At 40.7% G+C, this 20,080-nt stretch overlaps 1 protein-coding gene across 3 annotated transcripts in view; it reads left to right on the top strand.

Moving 5' to 3' along the window:
- Positions 1-4,080, top strand: part of TRIQK (triple QxxK/R motif containing) — a 75,554-nt gene extending 71,474 nt beyond the window's left edge. For all 3 annotated transcript variants that reach the window (XM_067536393.1, XM_067536386.1, XM_067536397.1), the window contains exon 4: positions 1,340-4,080. In XM_067536393.1, coding sequence (XP_067392494.1) covers positions 1,340-1,453 — 114 coding nt within the window. In that variant the 3' untranslated portion in view covers positions 1,454-4,080. The remainder of the gene's footprint in view (positions 1-1,339) is intronic.
- The last annotated feature ends 16,000 nt before the right edge of the window (positions 4,081-20,080 follow it).

The raw sequence follows: 20,080 nt of genomic DNA, 5'->3' as shown, positions 1-20,080 counted from the left end.
TCTCAAATTCTGTAGCCTACTATAAATCAAGTACACTGTAGAGGATTCATTTATTATAATTAAAGCAGCTACTGAAGGGTTTTTCTTTGGAGAGAGAGAGAGAGAGAGATAGTGAATTGCAAATGCAAACCCTGGTGCTTTCTGCCAGCATTATTGAAGTGAAGAACATGGAAAAGTTCTGTTCTGCAATGAGGGATTTTGCAATTGGTACTATGGCACATAGTTTTCTGCTAGGATGGGAGGTGGGCATAACATTTTTCATTGATATCCACTGTAGTGTACATACTTCATTAATAATTTGCAGTCTTGTTGCTAAAAGAACAAATGCAGGCCATACTTACAGGATGGAGACTCTATCCTGGGAAGTAGTGACGCTAAACAATTTGGGGGTTGTGGTGGGTAATCAGCTGAACATGAACTTCCAGCATAATGCTGTAGCCAAAAGAGCTAATGAGGTCTCAAACAGGAGCAGAGAGGTTACTTTACCTCTGTATTGGGCACTCCTGCGACCTCTGCTGGAATACTGTGTCTAGTTCAGGTGCCCCCAATTCAATAAGATGTTGATAAATTAGAGAGGATTCAGAGAAGAGACACAAGAATGATTAAAGGATTAGAAAACATGCCTTCTAGTAATAGATTCAAGGCGCTCAGTCTGTTTAGTTTAACAAAGAGAAGATTGAGGGATGACTCGAGTAGTCTGTAGATAGCTACATGGGGAATAAAAACGAGCTCTTTAGTCTAGCAGAGAAAGGTATAACACGATCCAATGTCTGGAAGCTGAAGCTAGAGAAATTCAGACTGGCAATAAAGTGTAACTTTTTTAACATTGAGGGTAACTAACTATTGGCCTAACTTACCAAGGGTCATGCTGGATTCTCCATCACTGATCATTTTAAAAATCAAGATTGGATGTTTTTCTAAAAGATATACTCTGTGGTGCCTTCTGACCTTAGAATCTACCAATCTATGAAAAAAGTGATCATATTGCTAAAAAATGTACAAATAGCCAAACACAATCTAAATTCATTGCTCAAATTTGCATTCAAACTTATGAATTCTTTTATGAACTTTGTCTGTGTTGATTGCCAAAAGGATATGTCTGGCCACCCAAAAAACATCATCCCATCAAGTAAAATTTTTCCATAATGTGCTGAAATGGTGGCCTCAAAGAAATGTTAATTAAAAAGCCACTTGGTTGTGTGAACTATATGTCTGATGAAAACTTAACTTCTGCAGGCTTGATACAGATGGAAAGGTAACATTTGTTCCTGATTTATCTGAAATGATGATACTATATCTAACATTTTATCATTTTGAAAATTTTCTCTCGTTTGTACAGGAAGTTGCCCTTGTCCTTGCAGCTCTACTGGTATTTCTGTTGGCTTTCTACGCTTTTTTTTATCTTAACCTATCAAGCGAAGTTGACCTTGATCTGGATCCAAATGAAAACTAGCAGATGCAATGTATCTATCCTATCATCAGATTATCTTCTGGAAAAGCAACTACCTTGAACAACACTACTTGGGAACACACAGTTCTAATGCATAATAATACTATGCAATATCTCTATTGCTCTTAAAATTCAGATCTGCAGAACAGGCAAAGAAGACTCATGCAAAACCAGCTGCTTTCATTAAAGCAAAAGCTATACTATTATGAATGAAATGAATTGTTTACATTATTTGTTTCTCAGGCTGAGAACTTTGATGCCAAAAGACAGTTTTTTGTATATTGTTGTTGGTATTGAAAAGGGTAGATGCTGACTTCTTGGTAGTCTGTCTTGATTTAAATCCATGAATGAAAACTTCCCAAGAGCCAAATTAGGTTTCTTTTTTTTAAAATACAAAAGAAAAACAAGTCCCCAAATAAAACTTGCTTCACTGATTTGTATTTCCAGTCCATCTGCACTTCCCTCAGTCTTGTGCTCTCTTTCTCTCCTTACATGGAGGAAGTCATAGGAAATGTCTCTTTTTAGAGACAGTCTCCCACTTCCTGTATGGGCCTACTTTATATCCTAGATTCTGTATGCACATATATCTACAGTAATCTTTTTCATTCCTTGCCAACTGCTCAGAGCACATGTGGTCTGTCAGAAATGGCACCTGGATGACAGAAGCTCGAACATTAACATATGCCTTGAAACAGAGTTCCTTGCCTTTTGGGCTGTCTGAACTGGTATAAATAGAAAGTTGATGTTGATTTTAATTAGTATATTGCTCTATTAATAATACAAAGTTGAAATTCTATTTTAATTGTACTGTTGCTGCTAGTTGCAATATCAGCTTGCTTCTCTCGTTAGGAAGATGTGGTAAAATTTTGCTTTCCAATTATGCAATCTTTTCCCTATCAAACTAATAGAAGGGGTTGTACCTGCTAACAAATCTTTTTCTTGCATACTCCCAAAAACTGGAAGAGTCTTGATTCACTGACCTCTGTTAGAAACTCTATTGGCAAATTAAGCCTAATTTTTTTTATATAACAGTCTCACAGCTAAGGGTTAAACCACTGAGTTCCCTTTGTTTAGTGACCTGTTTTGGAAGTTTTAAAGTTAGACTTAGTTTTGACATGAGTATATTGGAAGCAAAGAGAAAGCAAAATATAACTGATATTGTAGTATATAAGACTATGTTTATTTTAAATTGACCCACAGTCCCATTATCACCACTTAAAACCTGCTTCAGGAATTTAGATCAATACAGCTAATTTTTTAGACCATATAGTATTGATGCTTATATTCATTATGAGTCTCTAAGGATGCACTTTTGATGTCATGTTCTTCATTCGGTTTGTGTAATGCATGACACCTCATCTAAAAATACAGAATGCAACAGCACCTCCAGCGTATATATGAAAAGGAAATATTATACTTATTTCTCATTCTCTAAATTGTGACTTTTGCAGTCTCAAAATCCACAAAATCATACATTCATAGTATTTGTAGTACAATAATATTATATATACCACCAAATGTGTAGCAACATATTCCATGTGGGGTGAAGCATTTTATGACATGTGGCCTTCCTTTCAGTGTAGTGAAGGCAATTACAAGCTGGCTTTTTGGATGTGACATGCCTTTCACTTCACCGAGTGCCATACCACATGTCTCAAAATGCTTCAGTCCTCTTTCATTTTGCATGAGCAATTTCCATTTTCCACTAACTCACAGGGATGCTGTAAGAATTATTTAACTTATGTTTGCACAGCACTTTGTGTGTGAAATGCAATAGAAGTGATAAGTATTTTATATTTTCTTATGCATTTAACTGAAACAGTTAAATGAAAAGAAGAATATTTCTAACTTAAAATAGTAACTTGAAATTATTAGAACATTTCCCATATTGTATGAGTCACAGGTGAAAACAAAACTACATCTATGAATGAATGAAATTTGTTTATGGAGCAGATGTCCCCTAGACTAGAGACAAATCTCCATTATCTTCTCAAGTACTGAATTTTGCATGTGGCTATTTTTCATTTAAATGAAAGACATAGGTAAGTCACATGTAACTAGAAAGTTGACTGTTGCTTAGAACATCTGAGAAAATTCATGCCTAGTGCACATGGAAATGCATGGAGAATATTGCACTTGTGCTTTCAGTCCAATAGTTACAGACAAGGGTTTGTTAATAGCAGGTATATAGGGCTAAAAAACTCCCAGCTTTAGTCAGACTATCCACTTCTTGTTTTTTTTAATTTACAAACACAAATGCATTAAACATAGGGCCTGAGTTGGGTCTTGCTTACACCCTTTTATACTGAATCCTTTGACTTCAGTGAAATTACTCTTGATTACTCCTAATTACTCGCACTACTGTGAGATCAGAATTTGGCCTGTGGTATGTCTCCCAATATGCCTTTTGGAGCACAGCAGGTATCCTTTCCTGATATCTTTAAGTGAAGTTGCTTTTAGCTCCTCAAATGCATGTTAGGTGTTCTCTCTCTCTCTCTCTCTCTCTCTCTCTCTCTCTAATGATGATACATATGTCAAAATCAATCCCATAGTTTTTTTAGGACGTTTATCTTTGTAACTGTAGCTCATGGCCTATTTTAATAATAAAATGAATTTTTTAAACTTTGAAATTTTTTTAATTGCTTATTAAAATTGGATCTGTTGCATTGCTGTGGTTCTTAAGAACATTAATATTAGCTTAGACAACACAAAATCTGAGTTTGAGCAGTGCTACCAGAGAATGCACATTGTTTATAAGTTTTGGAGCAAACCATGTGATTCCTCCATTGGGTTTGAATGTTGACAATGTAACGAAGAGAACTTCACTTCTGTTCTAGCCTCTTATAATACCGTACATTTATTTTACAAATTGAAAAGTTCTGTTCTGATCCTAATCATTTTGACACTGATAGAAAATTCTATAAAAGTAATTATATATGGCTTGCTTTAAGGAAAGAATGCTGTGTCCTTTACTACCACTGTGGACTTGACTCAACTCCATGGGGCAGCTACAAATGTGAGAGTTCAACTCTAGGGATAGAGCAGGTTCCAGTATTGCTGCAGTCCTCTGCTTTGGAAATGCATCTTTAAACTCTAATCCTGGCTCCAAGCCAGCAGAAGCTGCTTAGGAGATGCGCTGACTCAGAGCATGTTCCAGCTGCTTTAGGCCTGACTGGCCATGCCCTCTTTTTTGGGCAGTGATGGATGACTCTAGGTCCTCCAGAAGAATGAGGGTTGCTGCTCTGTTTCTCCTCCCCACTTAGGTTGATGTTCTGTCTCTGGAGGGACAGTAGCCTGCTAGCAATGATTCTGAGTAATACAGCTTGGTTTTTCCCTGACAAGTATAAGCAGACCTAGGATATACAACAATTTTCAGGAGTACAACAGAAGCCTAGAACTCCATACCGGTGATTATAATGATACAAATAGTGCAGGAGTTATACATTACCACTTAGTTATTAACTGTATTTGTAGTAATCCATGCATGTGTTTTTATTGGAAGCGAGGGATGCACTGTAATTATAAGTATTTCTGTAACAAGACCCCCAGAGATTTATTTAAAATTTTATTGAAGGATGCTCTATTTAAAGATTATTGAAGCTTGTTAAAAAGACACTACGTGATCCTGTATATATCATAGCCCCATCAGCTTATCCCATTAGCTGTAGCAGCTATGACATATACAAGCATGCAATATGGCATTTACATCTAACTGAGAACATATGAGATAGTTCCTTTGTTTGCTTAGGTTTCCAGTGTAGTCCTGAAGTCTAGATAATAATTGACTTTTCCACTTGCTCACAAATTATATTTGAAAATACATAATATTTAAATTATCCTTTCTAATGGGGGAAGGGCAGAAACCATATTAAAAGACCCATACTGGTTCAGTGACAGTGCTGTGGAAGGGTTCATCACTTAATTTAGGGCTAGATTATGTATGGCCCCTTTGCAAACGAGCAAGAAGCCTCTTAACAGTTCCTAATAGGGAAGTACTCCATACTGTTCCAACATGGGCTTGTGCCTATAAGGTAAAATTGAGTCATTTGTCAAGGTCAAGTGGAACGTGCTTAAAATCAACTTAGACTGCCAACAAACAGAATAATAAAGATTTTTATGGCATTTAGAGTTTTATATAAACTAGCAGAATAATCAATGATTCTGATTATTAAGGAAATAACAATATAGCATGGCAATAACACCACAGAAATATGGTGCTTGAGCTGCTGCTTAGTGTAGTAGATTATGCTTGCACTTGTACAAATGAATCTATAAGATGAATAAACTGGCAAAGACTGTGTGTACAACATTGAGTTTGTTGACACCCTGAGATGGAGCGGGGGTGGAGGCAGTGAAGAACAGACTTGCATTTTTTGCAGCATTGTGCTTCTTTCCTTCATCCTACCTACTGCTTAGCTTGCCTTAGCATACCATGCTATATGTTTGGTACATATTTCTGAGAACAGAAAAGCATTTTTATACAACATGTCAATGCGTTTAATTGACAGCATCCTCTCTTTTTTTTTTTTTAATGACAACCAAATTGGTGAAGAGACAGCCAAAATGTTAGGTAGGAGTGTCTCTCAAACAGATGTCACACCATTATTTTTTAGCTCGTTTAGATGAATAAACATGTTAAACTGTGAAGTATTACATTTTAGACTTTTTCATTAAAAAAAAGGGACAATCTGTTTACTGTCCCTAATTGAGACAACAGTCTTGGTTGTTGCCAATTTTGACAGTTGTAACAATGAACTATAGATATTGGGACCAATCAAATAACTAGTGATAGTGAAGGATAGTTCATGTGAAAGGCTCCATTTTCATGGATGCTTGTTTCACTGATGTATTTTTTTCTAACTTCTGGAAATATAATCATGTTATATTGGTTTTGCATGATAAGCCAAAAAAAATCATTTAAACAATAGATTTGTTTCTGTGTCTTTTTATTAAGTCACTCAAAATGTGGATTAAATAAAGCTCATAGATGGGCCCAAACAGCAAAATCAATATTTTACCCCAAACGCTCACAAAGGAATGTTTGTTCAAAATCATTATCATGCATGGAGTTTATATCTGCTGAAACTTGGGATAATTCTGGAAAGGAGTTCAGATCTGGAGGTTTGACTGGTCTCTGATAGAATGTATGGATTTTAGAGCATAGAGGCATGAGGAGAGTGGACAATAGGAGCTGTGATGATTGGCTAATATAACTCTGGTGTCACTATCCTACTATGACAGAGAGAAGAAGAAAGAACTGATGATCACTTTATGTCTGAAATCCTTTTGGGAGGAGGTCATAAATTCAGTGTGCATTCATAAAGGAAGAGAGAAAAGAGCTGCTTCTGATGACAAGGTTTCCTTGTCCACAAGTGAGATCTTCCTAGGACAAAACAAACAGGAAGAAGAAAATGTAGGAGAGAAGAAGGGAATAGAATAGTTTCTTGCCAGATGATGCAGATGATTAATTTATCTAGGTATTCTATATAATGGGTTGGATCTTGGGGTTTGGCTGACCTAGTCAGAGTGTATGTGTGTTGGGGGGTGTTGATGCCTCATCTTTGCACAGCTTATGTGCCTCTGGTGAATTATTGTAGCAAAGGGGGGGTTCCCGTGTATGCCAGCTGCCAACAGTTAGGGACTGAAATGACAGCTGAGCATTGACATGGCAAGGGCATCCTGGTCTTGTTCCCTTTTCTCTGGATACACCTTCCTCCCCCTGTTACACTAACAGTGGAGAGGGGGAGTGGCATAAGAGCCCCTGTGTTGGTTTACACCACGAGAGGAATACTTGTGCACCAAGTTGACCATCCCTAGGCCTGTTGTGCTGACTTTAGAGCCCAATTCCATTAGTTCATCTGGGGTTTTTTGAAAGGTAAAGAAGAGCAGAATGTGGTTCATCCTACATGGAGAGAATCTTCTACCACCCTTCATTTGTGATAATTAGACGCTGTGATATTTGGGATATGTTTTAGGAGAGCAAGATGCTAGAAAAAGTTTTTTCCTACTGAAATTTCGGCAAACATGACCAGAACTTGTGTTTGTTCACTGGTGTTTTTCTTATTCAGTATCTATATGTGGCAAGTTGTGAAAACACTCCATCTTGCAAGGAGGTACCAGGTTCATGCCTATCACCAGCCTCATCTGGGGAGGATTATGGAAGGGAAGGGAAGAGAAAGCTGGAGCAATGGACACTATCTTGGGGACAAAGGTATCCTGTCTTCTTCCCGCCCAGCCAGTTGAAGTTGAAAAGGCCTCTGCTACTTATACCCAGTAGTTTGAGCTTGTTTTTTCTGGGTTTTGTTTGCGTTTTGGAACTAAAACGAGTCCTGAAGAAACAGAGGTGAGGAGACCTGTACCTGGAACTTTATTTTTCCTCTCCTGGCTGGTGAGTCTGCACATCAGAATACTGTTGTGAGAAATGCAATTTCTTAAGATTCCTCTCAGGTTGTCATCTTAAAGATCTCTAATTTGAACTAAGGTGCTACCATTTTTGACTCAAAGCAAGGCTATTTGTAACAATTGTCTCAAGAGTTCTTACCAGCTTAATGAGCTGGTAGCAGCTCATTCTAAAATAGCAGGCAATCATATGTGTCTTTATCTGTTCATTAATCATTGGCATTCTCAAGCTGCTCTGTTCAAGCAATTCTTTACCTTTGTGCCACTGTATCTGTCCTTCAAATGCTAGCAGTTTGTGATGTACAAACAGAAGAGCATGGGGGTTCCTCCAAATCTTTACTAAACCCAAGAATTAATTCAAACATGCAGTTTTCTTAGGGCATATTTCCTAATATTCAAAATGCTTTATCTATGTTGATTTTAGAAGGTAGCAATTTACAACCTGATCTGTACTTGTGAACATCTGGCAATCTTGCTTTATGCTTAAAGACTTTGAGTACTGTCTTAACTATGTACTTTGAGATCTGTGTATTCTGAATAAACCACATCTGTGCTATATCTGTGATTGAAAGGTCAGGTTTGCACATTTGAGAGAGTTTGTACTACTCATTCATGGCTATGGCCATCTCAGACTCAAGCTGATAAAAACATTCTGCCACACCCTGTCATTTATATTTGTATTTGTGTACAGCCATGAGAAACATCTGTCACTTTATATAAATACCAAATGTGTCAAATCTGAAGCAGAAGATAACTTCTCTTCTGTGCACTTTAATGTGAAAAACAAATGTATATAAGATATTGTCCTGACCAAAGGTGTTTGACTGAAAGGAAGAGGGGATTTGTACAATGTACAATTAAGAAAACAATATGAATATTAAGGGTAAGATCTTGTATGTTGTTACATGCTTGCTAAGGGATGTAAAGAGGCAGAGATGCCCTTCCTTCCCCTGTATGGTGTATGTCACCCTGCTGCTTACATTTCAAGCGGGGGGAGAGGTAGCGTCCATTCTCTTCCTGCACAGCTCAGTTGGGAGTGTGTGACCTGAGGTGGAGATGGAATGTGGAACCTTGTGAATGGGCCAGTGCACCTGAACCAGCATGGAATGGGAACTAATGTGCTACTGGTATAGACCAGTAGAAGATTACTTCCCTCAAGAGCTAGAGGGGAACCAGGAAATTAGCTGTGACTCTCAGATCTACAGTTCATGCCCTGGTCTGCCCTGGCAGCAGCACAGAAGCTCTGTCCCTCACTCAGGGCAGATTCATAAATCATAATCATAAATGATTCAGTATTTCCCAGAAATTGAAAAAAATAAACAATCACTGTTGAGTTCTTATTTATTTAGATATTTAAAATGTGCCTGTCAAAACTCAAAGCACATATGCAATAATGTATCTACAAATGTTACAAAGCAATACAAACTAGTGGAAAAAATTAGGCTGCCCGTCAATTGCTCAGTCAGTCAGTCAATGAAATCATCAACACTCAACTGAACTATAAACCTGACCTGTAGGCCCCGTTGTGCCCTTCCCTCTCATCATTGTAAAAAGCCTGAAAGAACAGATCTAACTAGACAATCAGCGTTTGTATAGCACATATCACTATAGTATTATATCATGTACAAGGATTAAAAATGCACTGACATCTGCCTAGGGCAGAAAAGTCTCCAGGTCTCCATTTTACTATGCATGTAATCTGGACTTCATATTTTTCTTAGAAAGTGGCACTTCAAAAGTTTCTTTTATTTTTTGACAGCTTCTACCAGTTGGAGACAGATCCCATACACTTAAAATGGAGAGTAATGCTGCAGGGACTGATAAAACATTCCAAGATGGAAAACAAACCTTTTAAAGTAAAATGTCTGCACGTGAGTCCTGTTGGAACAAGAGGTAGAAGTATAGGCTCAGATTCTGGAGATTCCCAGTGCCACAGCAGAGGCCCAAGGCATTTGTGCTAACAGATCTTGAGGGATCCACAATGGTTGGAGACACATGTACTGCTAGATGGGTGATGGTGCTTTGATACAGGACTGTATGATGCATCTAGTACTGTGTGTGTTGCATAGTGTGATTGCTTCTATTTGTTGCTTTGTTCCCAGCCACCAGGTAGCTCTGGCAAAATGAAGGAAGTTCATGTAAATCTTTCTTGCTGGTACATAGCCTCTCCACAGTCAAGACTTCCTCGTAGCACCAGCTGGAAACTGAGTGCAGCTTGGGACTGCAAGCTAAATGTATGAGAGATTTCAGAGCAGCATGGGCCCCAGAGGTACAGTGTTCAGGCCCACCAGTGTGTGGATATGGCCTGGTACTCACCTACAATGCCCCAGCTATGGATAAATAGTCCCAACCATGGATTAAATGGTGAAGGTGGCCAGCCTTCAATGTGAAGATGAACAACTTCTCAAAGGCTTCTTCACAGTAGCTGCTACCTATGGGTTAAATAGCTGCATCCTCACCAGCTCCTTTTTGCAGTTTTCTGTGCCAATTGGGCATTTGTCTGGCCGGAATATGAGAGGGAGATTGGCTGGTGCACAAACCCCTCCCACTTAAATCCAGTCAATGTGCAAGTAGTCAATTTGTCTGGCAAGTTTCAGAGTCCTGAAGCAATGGGTCAGTGGCAGTGGGGGCAGACAGATGCTGTTGGGAGCACCCAGTCACAAACCTGCACGCATGGCAGTGTGGGCATGATGGTCACTTATTATGGATACTGAAGCAGCTGCATCATCTGTATCCTGCCCATTAATCAGAGCAGCCCTTTTTAGGGACAGCCCTGCTCCCCACCAATCTGAGGAAAGGGGAGAAAAGGATCTATTTCCTGCTCCATTTCCTGACCTGGCAGCTTACCTTGGCTGGTTGATCATCCAACTCTGAAGTCAAAATACAAAGAATGTAGAATATCTAAAACATACCATCAATACTGCTTCGTGAAATGTCCAGATGCTTCTGGACACTGATAACCGAGCACAGAGGAGGATTGCCATCATTGCCTGAGAACTGAACAGATATGACATTGACATCACTGCTCTCAGTAAAACTGGCTTCGCCAATGAGTCTCAGCTTGAAGAGTTTGGTGCCAGATACATTTTCTATTGGATCGGTTGGACTGCTGCCAAAAGGCGCCAGTCAGGTGTTAGTTTTTGCCATTTGAACATCCATCTCACAGGAGCTGGATTCTCTACCAAAAGGCATCAGTGACAGACTTAAGGTTCTGCATATTGGTCTGTCCAGTGGAAGATATGTTCTGCACATTGGTGCATATGTTCCCTCTGTGACAAACCCCACAGAAACCAACGAAAATCATACAGCCTAAAAGAACATCATTGGCCACCATGGCATTGGCAGTGAAAACTGGAATGGTACTCTCTTTCTATCCACCTGTGCTGCCAATGGATTGGTCATTACCAAAACTGTATTGCAGGAAGCAAACAAATTTAAAATAACATGGATGCATCCTCATCCTGCCACCAGAATCTGATAGACTTTGTCATAGTGTGGCCCAATGTGATCTGCAGGATGTCAACCTGACCAGGGTGATGAAAGGTACTCACTGTTGGTCTGACAATAGACTGGTGCAGAGCAAATGTAGTTAGCCATCTGTTCCAAGAAGCATCAGTAGTGAGCCAAAACCATAAAGAAACGTAACATCCAGACGCTCCAGCTCTTAGATAAACAGACCTGCAGCAAATGTTTTCAGAGGCTTTTCCATCATCAGACAGCTCTGTAATGGATGTTGAGGCTGATTAGAGCCAGCTTCATGATATAACACACTCAGTCTTGCCAGTGATGTGCTAGACTTTAGCACAAGGAAACATCAAGATTTGTTCAATGAAAACACCTCAAAGATAATGTGTGTACATGACTTGCTGCATGTGACACATAAAGCATGGTTATCTGACAAGACTTCAAACTAAGAAACTGCCTATCACAGCTTTAAGCAATCTTCCCATTCTAAGCCTGCATATAAAGAAAGATGACTGATGGAAACACACAGAAGAAAATATCCAACAGGCTGCAGACCAGAAAGACTTTAAACACTTTGACGATCAATTGAAAATGTTTTTTTGGTCCTGTATCTTGCAGTAGAGTTCCCATTCGTAGTGTAGATCAGAGGTTCTCAAACTGGAGGGGAAGAAAGCAGGCCCTCCTGAGGGGAGGGACATGTAATGTATTTGGGGTGGGGGGTATGAGACGCTTTGGGGGAAAAATGTAATGAATAACAGCAATGAATAACTAGCAAAGCTTGATTCGTCCAGACATATCCGGTCCTGAGATGGCTCTGTGCATTTGACTTTAGATGGTGCTCTGCATTTTGATGGATTTCTGTTAAACATGCATAGCATTATACAAAGTCATTACCATCTGTACGTTAATCCATTTGCTACAAAGTGATATGCACATTTAATTGTAGGCATGGACCACAATCACAGTTTCACTTTTGCTCTTATACAAGTGGCTCACTTGTATAACAAAAAACAACTAAAATGAAAAAGAAGCTGAAACTGATTAAAGTGAAGCACTGCTGCCACATATATTTGTGTATATACTTGTGGGGGGGTGGAGGGCGTAAACTACTACAGACACAAAGAAGGGGGTTGCGATCAAATAAGTTTGAGAACCACTGGTGTAGGTGGCAGTATACTATACAAGACTATACAAGAAAGCCATTGTCTATTGTTGGGCTGAATACTTTAACAATCTACTCAGTCATCCATCTGCAGTTCTGGAAGCTGCTATCAACAGTAAACCACAGTTCTCAGTAGAGCCCAAACTCACTAGACCACCACATTTTATTGAGACAGAAGCTGCCATCAAACATTCATCACAAGGAAAGGCACCTGGCTTAGACAGAATGCCACTAGAAGTCTATAAGCATGGTGGTTATCACATGTCTCAATGCTCACCTGGCTCTTCAGCATTATCTGAGAGCAGGAGACCATGCCTCAAAACTTCAAGGATGCATCAGTTGTCTATATATACAAATACAAAGGAGATTGAGCTGTCTGCGACAACCATTGTAATATCTTGCTTCTTTCCAGTGCTGGGAAGATTTTGGCACGTCTTGCTCAATAGACTCTCCACCATTACTGATAACATCATCTCAGAGAGTTAGTGAGACTTTCGTGTGGGATGCAGAACAGTGAATATAATTTTTGCTGCTCACCAAATACAGAAAAAGGTGCTGGGAACAAAACTGTGACCTCTGTCGGGTGATAGTAGACCTGACAAAGACATTTGACATTGTTAGTCGTGAGGATGGATCTTGCACGAAGTTGGGTGCCTGCACAAATTCATCACCATTGTGCACTCATTCCATACTAGCATGCTGGCTAGAGTGCTGGAAAATGAAGCTTCATCAGAGCCTTTCTTTGTCATGAATGGCGTTAAGCAGGGCTGCGTGCTTACACCTACACTATTTACCATTCTCTTTTGTGCTACACTGTTAGATTCTTTCAAAGACTGTTACTGGGATGCAATACAGTGCCACACTGCTGGCAGCATCTTCAGTCTCCAGCGTCTTCATGCTCACACTACAGTGATCGACTTGTTCGTCAGGCAGTTCCACTTCACTGATGACTGTGCACTTGTAATATATACCATAAAAGACATGCAGCATCTAATCAACTGCTTTTCTAGATCAGCAAAATAATTTGGACTCTCTATCAGTCTCAAGAAAGCCACAGTGCTTTATTAGCCTACTACAGGAAAAATGTATTCTGCCCCTGAAATTGCAGTTGATGACACACGGCTTGATGCAGTGGAAAAATTTTGCTGTCTTGGCAGCACTCTGTCTAATTATGCCACAAACAACGATGAAATCACACAGCCCATTTCTAAAATCAGGTCTGCCTGTGGTCAAATTTGTCGCCACCTGTGGAGTATGAGAGGCATTTGGCCTCACCAAGATTAGTGTCTGTCATGCAATCATGTTAAACATTCTTCTCTATGGCTGTGAAACATTGACACTCTGTAGCAGGCACTTAAAGCAGCTAGAGCAGCATTTTTCGTATGTGGCCACCGTGGCTGCATGTGGCCACTAGCGGAATTTTTTTGTGGCCATGACAGCTTTCAAAGCATGGGTTGAGATGGGGTGGGGGACAAAGCAGTGGCCCCTCCCTGTAGTGCCCAGCTCTTGCTCCTGGATGCACTACCTTGGTGTTTGTGTTGGTGCCACCAGCAGGGATCGGCACCCTGCAACCACAGCCTCCCCAGGGGCTCTGGGCAGCACCTCTGGAAACAAATGAGGCCGGTGTGCATGGCACCAGCGGAACCTGGGACTCCGGTCCCTGAGTTACTGATCCACCTTCCCCGAGTGGAAGGGCTAGGATTTGGGCTTCAGCCCCAGGGTGGGGCTTTGGCCCTGGGGGAGCAGGAAACATTTTCAGAGCAGCCACCAGCAAGAGTTGGTGGCCACACGCTGAGGCCACCAAAAATTTTGTTGAGAGAACTCCTGAACTAGAGCGTTTTTACATGTGCTGTCTGCGTCTCATCTGCAATATCAAGTGGTCAGACAGGATACCAAACATCGAAGCCCTGGACTGGTGCTGCATGACTAGTGTTGAATCTGTAATCAAACAGGCTCATCTTCACCAGACTGGTCACCTTGTACGTATGGATGATGCGTGATTCCCCGAAGCCATATTTAATGGAAAGTTTAAAACTTGAGCATATAGGCTGGGAGGCCAACGAAAACGATATAAGGACACTCTCAAAGCTCACCTAAAAGCTGACAAGTTAACCCGAACCCATGGGAAGCTACTGCTACTGACAGATCAGGATGGTGACAGACCTATGGTTTACACTTAAAGGCATTGAGAATAGATGAGCAGAAGAAGCCAAAGAAAAGTGAGCGAAGAAAGCAAGCTGTGGCAAAACATGTGGCCACATCTGTCTGACATGAGGACACATCTGTTGATCCCTCATCAATTTACATTTGCACAAGAAGATGCACAGAAAGAAACTGACTTTCATACATAGACCACGACAGGAGACTCCAACAACTGCTAGATACCACTCTCTATGCATCCTCCCTGCAATGGAATGATGTTAGGAATATTCTGTGAGGAAATCCATGACATTTTCTTCCCCATGGCTACTCCTTAGAAGTGTTGGTGACCAGTCTCTGCTATTATGGTAACTGCATATGCTGAGCTACATCTACCAGGATATAATACTGAGAGTTCATTTGTGAATGTTACCACATCTTTGCAAAATGTAATGGCCTATGTTATATAGCAAAAAGGCGTAAAACATATCACAGGAAACCCTAGTTTGCTACACCTATCTATCAGAATATGAGAATAAAAGAACATTTGAACTAGAAACATTTTAATGCTGTTCAAGAAGAACTAGTGGCAGCAACAACTCTGATGGCGATTGAGGACAGTGTAATGCGTACTAATGACGTCTGTCAGTGGTAGAGCATTCCATCATTCCACACAGCTAACATGAACATTTTAATGAAACAAAACAGTATCCCAAAACTCTAGGCCAACCAGTCAGAGACGAAGAGTCAAAAAACAGATGTAGATATCATAAAGAGCCACTCTTCACGCTGCTGCGTCAATTTCGGCGGCAGCTGGTCAATTGCACTGACTATCTCAAAAAGCCACAAAGACCAAAGAGCCGCATGTTAAGAGCCGCTTGCGGGTTGCGAGCCGCATTTGTATAAGCAAAGAGCCGCATGCGGCTCGCGAGCCGCGGGTTGGCCACCCCTGCTCTAGGCTTCCCTCTGTGTATGTGGCTGTAGAAACAAGGCTCTTGATTTATTAAATATAGCTTGCAGAGGTACCCCACTATTACATTCCTCCCAGCCAAATATTAAAACGAGATCTATAAGCAGCGCTTTCATGCACTGCCAAGATCTTCTGTGTATCAGAACTCTCAAGGAATACAGGGACTCATATGCATGGGACTTTTTGTCTTACATCTCTTCTCTTGCAAGGTAAAGTTTGAGCTTACTGTTGGTTGAAACAGAAGTCGGAGGGCTAATGAGAATAGTTACAGCATGCAGCAACTGACATTGGAAATACTGAAATTAAACAGGAGCAGAAGAGACAGACAGAGCCAGATTACCCCCAAAGAGCTACATCCAAGCAGAATTTTCAAGAGTAACACTCTCTGCAAGTGTGTCATACTTCATCATGCTCAATGGTACTGTAGCAAGGAATTTGGCAACTCTTGTGTTTGGTTGATTGGATGGCTTAAATATTACTACTTTTACTCCCATTTTTATCTTCCACCAACCAATGGCAGACAACACATCTTCCCTTGGATATGGAGTAAAATATCCCAGGCTACTTTGTAGGTTGTCTGAAAAATATATCGTTGTATCTTCTTCCCAGACCTGTGTCCCATTCTGACACCAGTGTTGCTTTTCTGTCAAGTGGTAATAGTAGTTTTGGGCCTTGCTGGCACAAGAGTAGCGCAAATTGCACCTGTCTTCATCAGCAAAAATAGCACCTCCAGCTGGGGCATTTATGCTGGGTACTGTTTCCACTACCACTCTTTCCCTGGGTTCTGCCAACTTTAATATACAGCACCTTCCAGGTGCCCTTGTGGATCTCACTTCTTAGGTAGGGTTGCCTGCTTTCTGGATTACACTAGCTGGGGATGTCCCTGCACTGACAGAGCAAGAGCTAATATTGCCACAGCCCTCCAAGAGGTTTACTATTCACAGGGTTTATCTAAGAATTAGTAGTGAGTACTGAGGCAGAACCAAAAAAGAATGCATGTGGGAGGATGAGGAGGAGTCCCAGGTGACACACTGAGTTAATCATAGGATTAGGGTTAGGGTGGAAGAATGTCAATATCTCATCTAGTCCAGGTCCCTGCACCAGGCAGGACTAAGTTTTATAATGCGCTAAATTGTTTTTTTAAATTTGGCTCAGGTCAGAAGTGATGGCAATGTGGCAGCTCCATTCTAATTCTCGACTGTTGTGTAGTGGATAATTGTCCAGATCACAAACCATTGTGAAGCAGAAAGGGAGCTCAGCTTCTTGGTTCAAATGGAATTTCAAAAGTTTTTAGAGTAGTTTTGAAACAACTTTGACTTTCTACTGTTTGTATTTTGAGGACAACATAAGAACATACAACACCATCTTAGTAATTTACAAAGGGAGACAATTTGGGCTGAAGCAGGTGTCTCAGTAGTGTTCTACACAGCGTAACCCTTATGAGATTTACCATGTGTTTTGTGAGTCCTGACAATCTTTCCCTGCAGAGCCAACAAGATTTATATATAACAGCAGCCCTCTTTTTGGAGCACTGCATTTGATTTCAGTGGCTACAATAACAAGAGCCCAGCTCATGAGAAAGTAGCCAGGGAAGGCTGGGAAAGGCCACCAGAGGCTTCTTGAACAAATCAGAAGTCAGGGACTTTTCCCCAAGAGAAAGGAGAATAAGAGTATGTCTACACAGCTACTGGGAACGAGTCTTGCAGCACGGGTTGATGGACTTGGGCTAGCAGGGCATGTACCACTGTGCTAAATATAACTGTGTGGCAGTTGGGGCTTTGGCTGGAGCTCAGGCTTGAAATCCCCCTCCCCCGCTCCCTACCTCTCCAATCCTGCTTCAGAGCCAAATTCCAGCCTCAACTTGAATGTTAAAGTGCTGTCTAGACGCTATTTTTAGTGTCCTAGCCCAAGTCCCACTAGTGCGAGTCTGTTGACCCAGGCTGCAAGACTCGCTCCCAGCAGCTATGTAGATATTCTCTGAAAGGCTGAGGGAGAGAAGGCAGGGAGCTCTGATGGGAAGAGAAGGGAAGGCTCAGCCAGAGCTCTTTCGTCATCCTCTGTAAGCTCTAGTTAGAGTGGCACTAGCAGATAGACCTTGCTGCTGACAAAATGTCTTCCCAGGCCGACAGGGGCCTCAGGTAGAACTCCAAGCTAAAGTATAGAGCCTGAAGCAACAGTGGAAAGATCCTTACCCCCAGAGGAAGAAAGGCAGAGCTGCCTGTGTTGGTGCAGCGAAACTTCTGAGAAACTAGGACATAACCTGTATGTGAAATCTGACTAAATGAGGGCAGGACTAAAGGAAACGAAATAAAATAAGTCTTGTAAAATAAATTTGGGGAAAGGAGAGTTCTATCTCCAAGCATCAGGGAGATCTCAGCAGAGAGTGTGAGACATTCACACACACAAACAGAGCACAAAACAGGGAGGTTTCCATTAACTTATAGTTTGCATAGTGAATATAGGAGAAGTGCAATGTTTGAATGGAAAAAATAAAAATATGAAAAATAAAAAATGTAAAAGACCCAACATTCTGCTATTGTATCGTAAATATGTGTAAATATGTGTCTGCCTAGCCCCATACCACCCTGAGCAACCAGCCATTAGCTCTCAAAAGCTAAACATGGCTGGACTGAATCAGAGCTTGGATAGGAGACTTGCAAAGAACAGGCGTGGTGGCTTGGGGCCCAATCCTTTCAGGTGCCTGGAACCTTCAACTCTCATTAATGTCAGTGGGTGTGTAGGACTGGGCAGGTCTCTTCTTTCTGACTCTATACTGAAGCAGTGCTCCCGAATGGTTTGGAGAGTGCTGTGCAGCTGGATGTTCTGTATTTAGGATGAAATGGAATGGAATGACATAACTGTGGTCATTAAACAACCTATGCACTTATTTCAAAGCTAAGTGTTTTAAACCTGATGTTCTGCCATCTCAAGTCATCCCCCTTCAGTATCTTTTAGTTACAGTGCTGTTCTTTATTTCTGATCCTACTCTATCATGCAGTGTTTCTATGGTGTGCTGCTAAGGAATAGCTATGTTTCACCACAGAGGTGACTGCATTTCAGAATCTGGGTAAATTGTTTCCTTCGATATCATTTTGCTAAGTTTGTAAAATGCTTTTGGGAGGAAAGGTGCTATTTAAATGTAAATTACTGTAGTATTATTATTATCTAAGAGTAGGGGTAGTTAATAAGAATTTATCATTCCACTGTGGCAGCAGAAACAAGCACACAAGGGTGAATCTGAAGGGTGTTTGTCCACCTGTTGCTTATTGTAAATGGACTTGCACTTTATTACCTCTGCTGTATTTGTTACATTGGCTTAAATGGTGCTAAAGATAATAAAAGGGATTTGAAGATATTTATTTGAATTCAATAAACAAATGATTTTTAAACTGCTTAGAGCATGAATTTTATATTACAGCTTTATTATCCGGGCAGGTTTTATCATTCATTTGTAGGACATCGGAATATCGACTACATCAGACAGTCAGAGGAAAGGTTGCAGGTATGTCTCACCTGGGGCTCATTACTATTAGAATCTTATCATGAAGATAATGGTTGTAAAATGCCTTAGCTGGAAATCTATTACCAGTTTAACTAAACATGACAGTAAACAACAGATTCCTAATGATAACAGGACCTCCCTTCATTTGCTAATATGAGCTCCAGCAATAGGGAAACATTTTCCCTTTGCCCCTCTGAGCCACACGGGCCAAGGAGAATGAAGTCAAGTGGAAAGTTCCTCACTATTCTACCTGTACAGAGCAAAAGAGCCTAGAAGGAATGGGCAGAGCCACTCTGCTGCTGCTGCTGCTGCTGCAACAGAATGGACTGTTTTCTCCATCCACTGTTTCACTTCCCTTGGGCCAAGCAGTCAAGAGAATACGAGGGTCCAGCTCTCAAAGATATTTAAAGGTATGGCAAAGGTGCCTAATGCCCATTGAAATCTTTGAGTATCTGAATCTAGGTCTACCTTGACCTAGGTCTACATCTTACCCTGGGCCTTTTTTCAGATACCCCCTCTGTCTCTCTCACCCCCAGTACACAGTCTCAGGGGAGTACTTTGTTCTTAATTTCCATCTGTCATGTGCACCATTTAAACATGACCATAACCTTCATGTTAGCAATGGGCGAGCTGTGTTCCTGAGTTTTTACCTGTCCAGTTTTGCAGTGCAGAAATGGAGGAGGTTTCTATAACGATGCTGCAAAATAATAAACATCGCTAAGGCATGCTGCAATCTCCAAATAATGTAGATGGGTATTTTTCCCTTTTAATTACAATCCACAGTGCTGTCTACTGTCAGAATAATACAGCCAGGAAAGTATTTAATTAATATAGGGATGGAGTTTAACAATAGCACAAGGGTTTTGTACTTGCCCCAGTGGCTGCCGGTAGTAGCTAAAATAGTGATAACAGGACATGGCCATTGTTGTCACCTCATTAGAAAATTAGCATTTAATTAACTTAGGAAGATATGGAACAGTTCTTATGCGAGAC

The sequence above is a fragment of the Emydura macquarii genome, unplaced genomic scaffold (assembly GCF_026122565.2).
Source record: "Emydura macquarii macquarii isolate MOO-44397 ecotype Brisbane River unplaced genomic scaffold, CSIRO-AGI_Emac_v2 contig_383, whole genome shotgun sequence".
Lineage (NCBI taxonomy): Eukaryota > Metazoa > Chordata > Testudines > Chelidae > Emydura > Emydura macquarii.
Note: the sequence above shows the minus strand (reverse complement) of the source record. Positions and strands in the feature narration are given on the sequence as shown.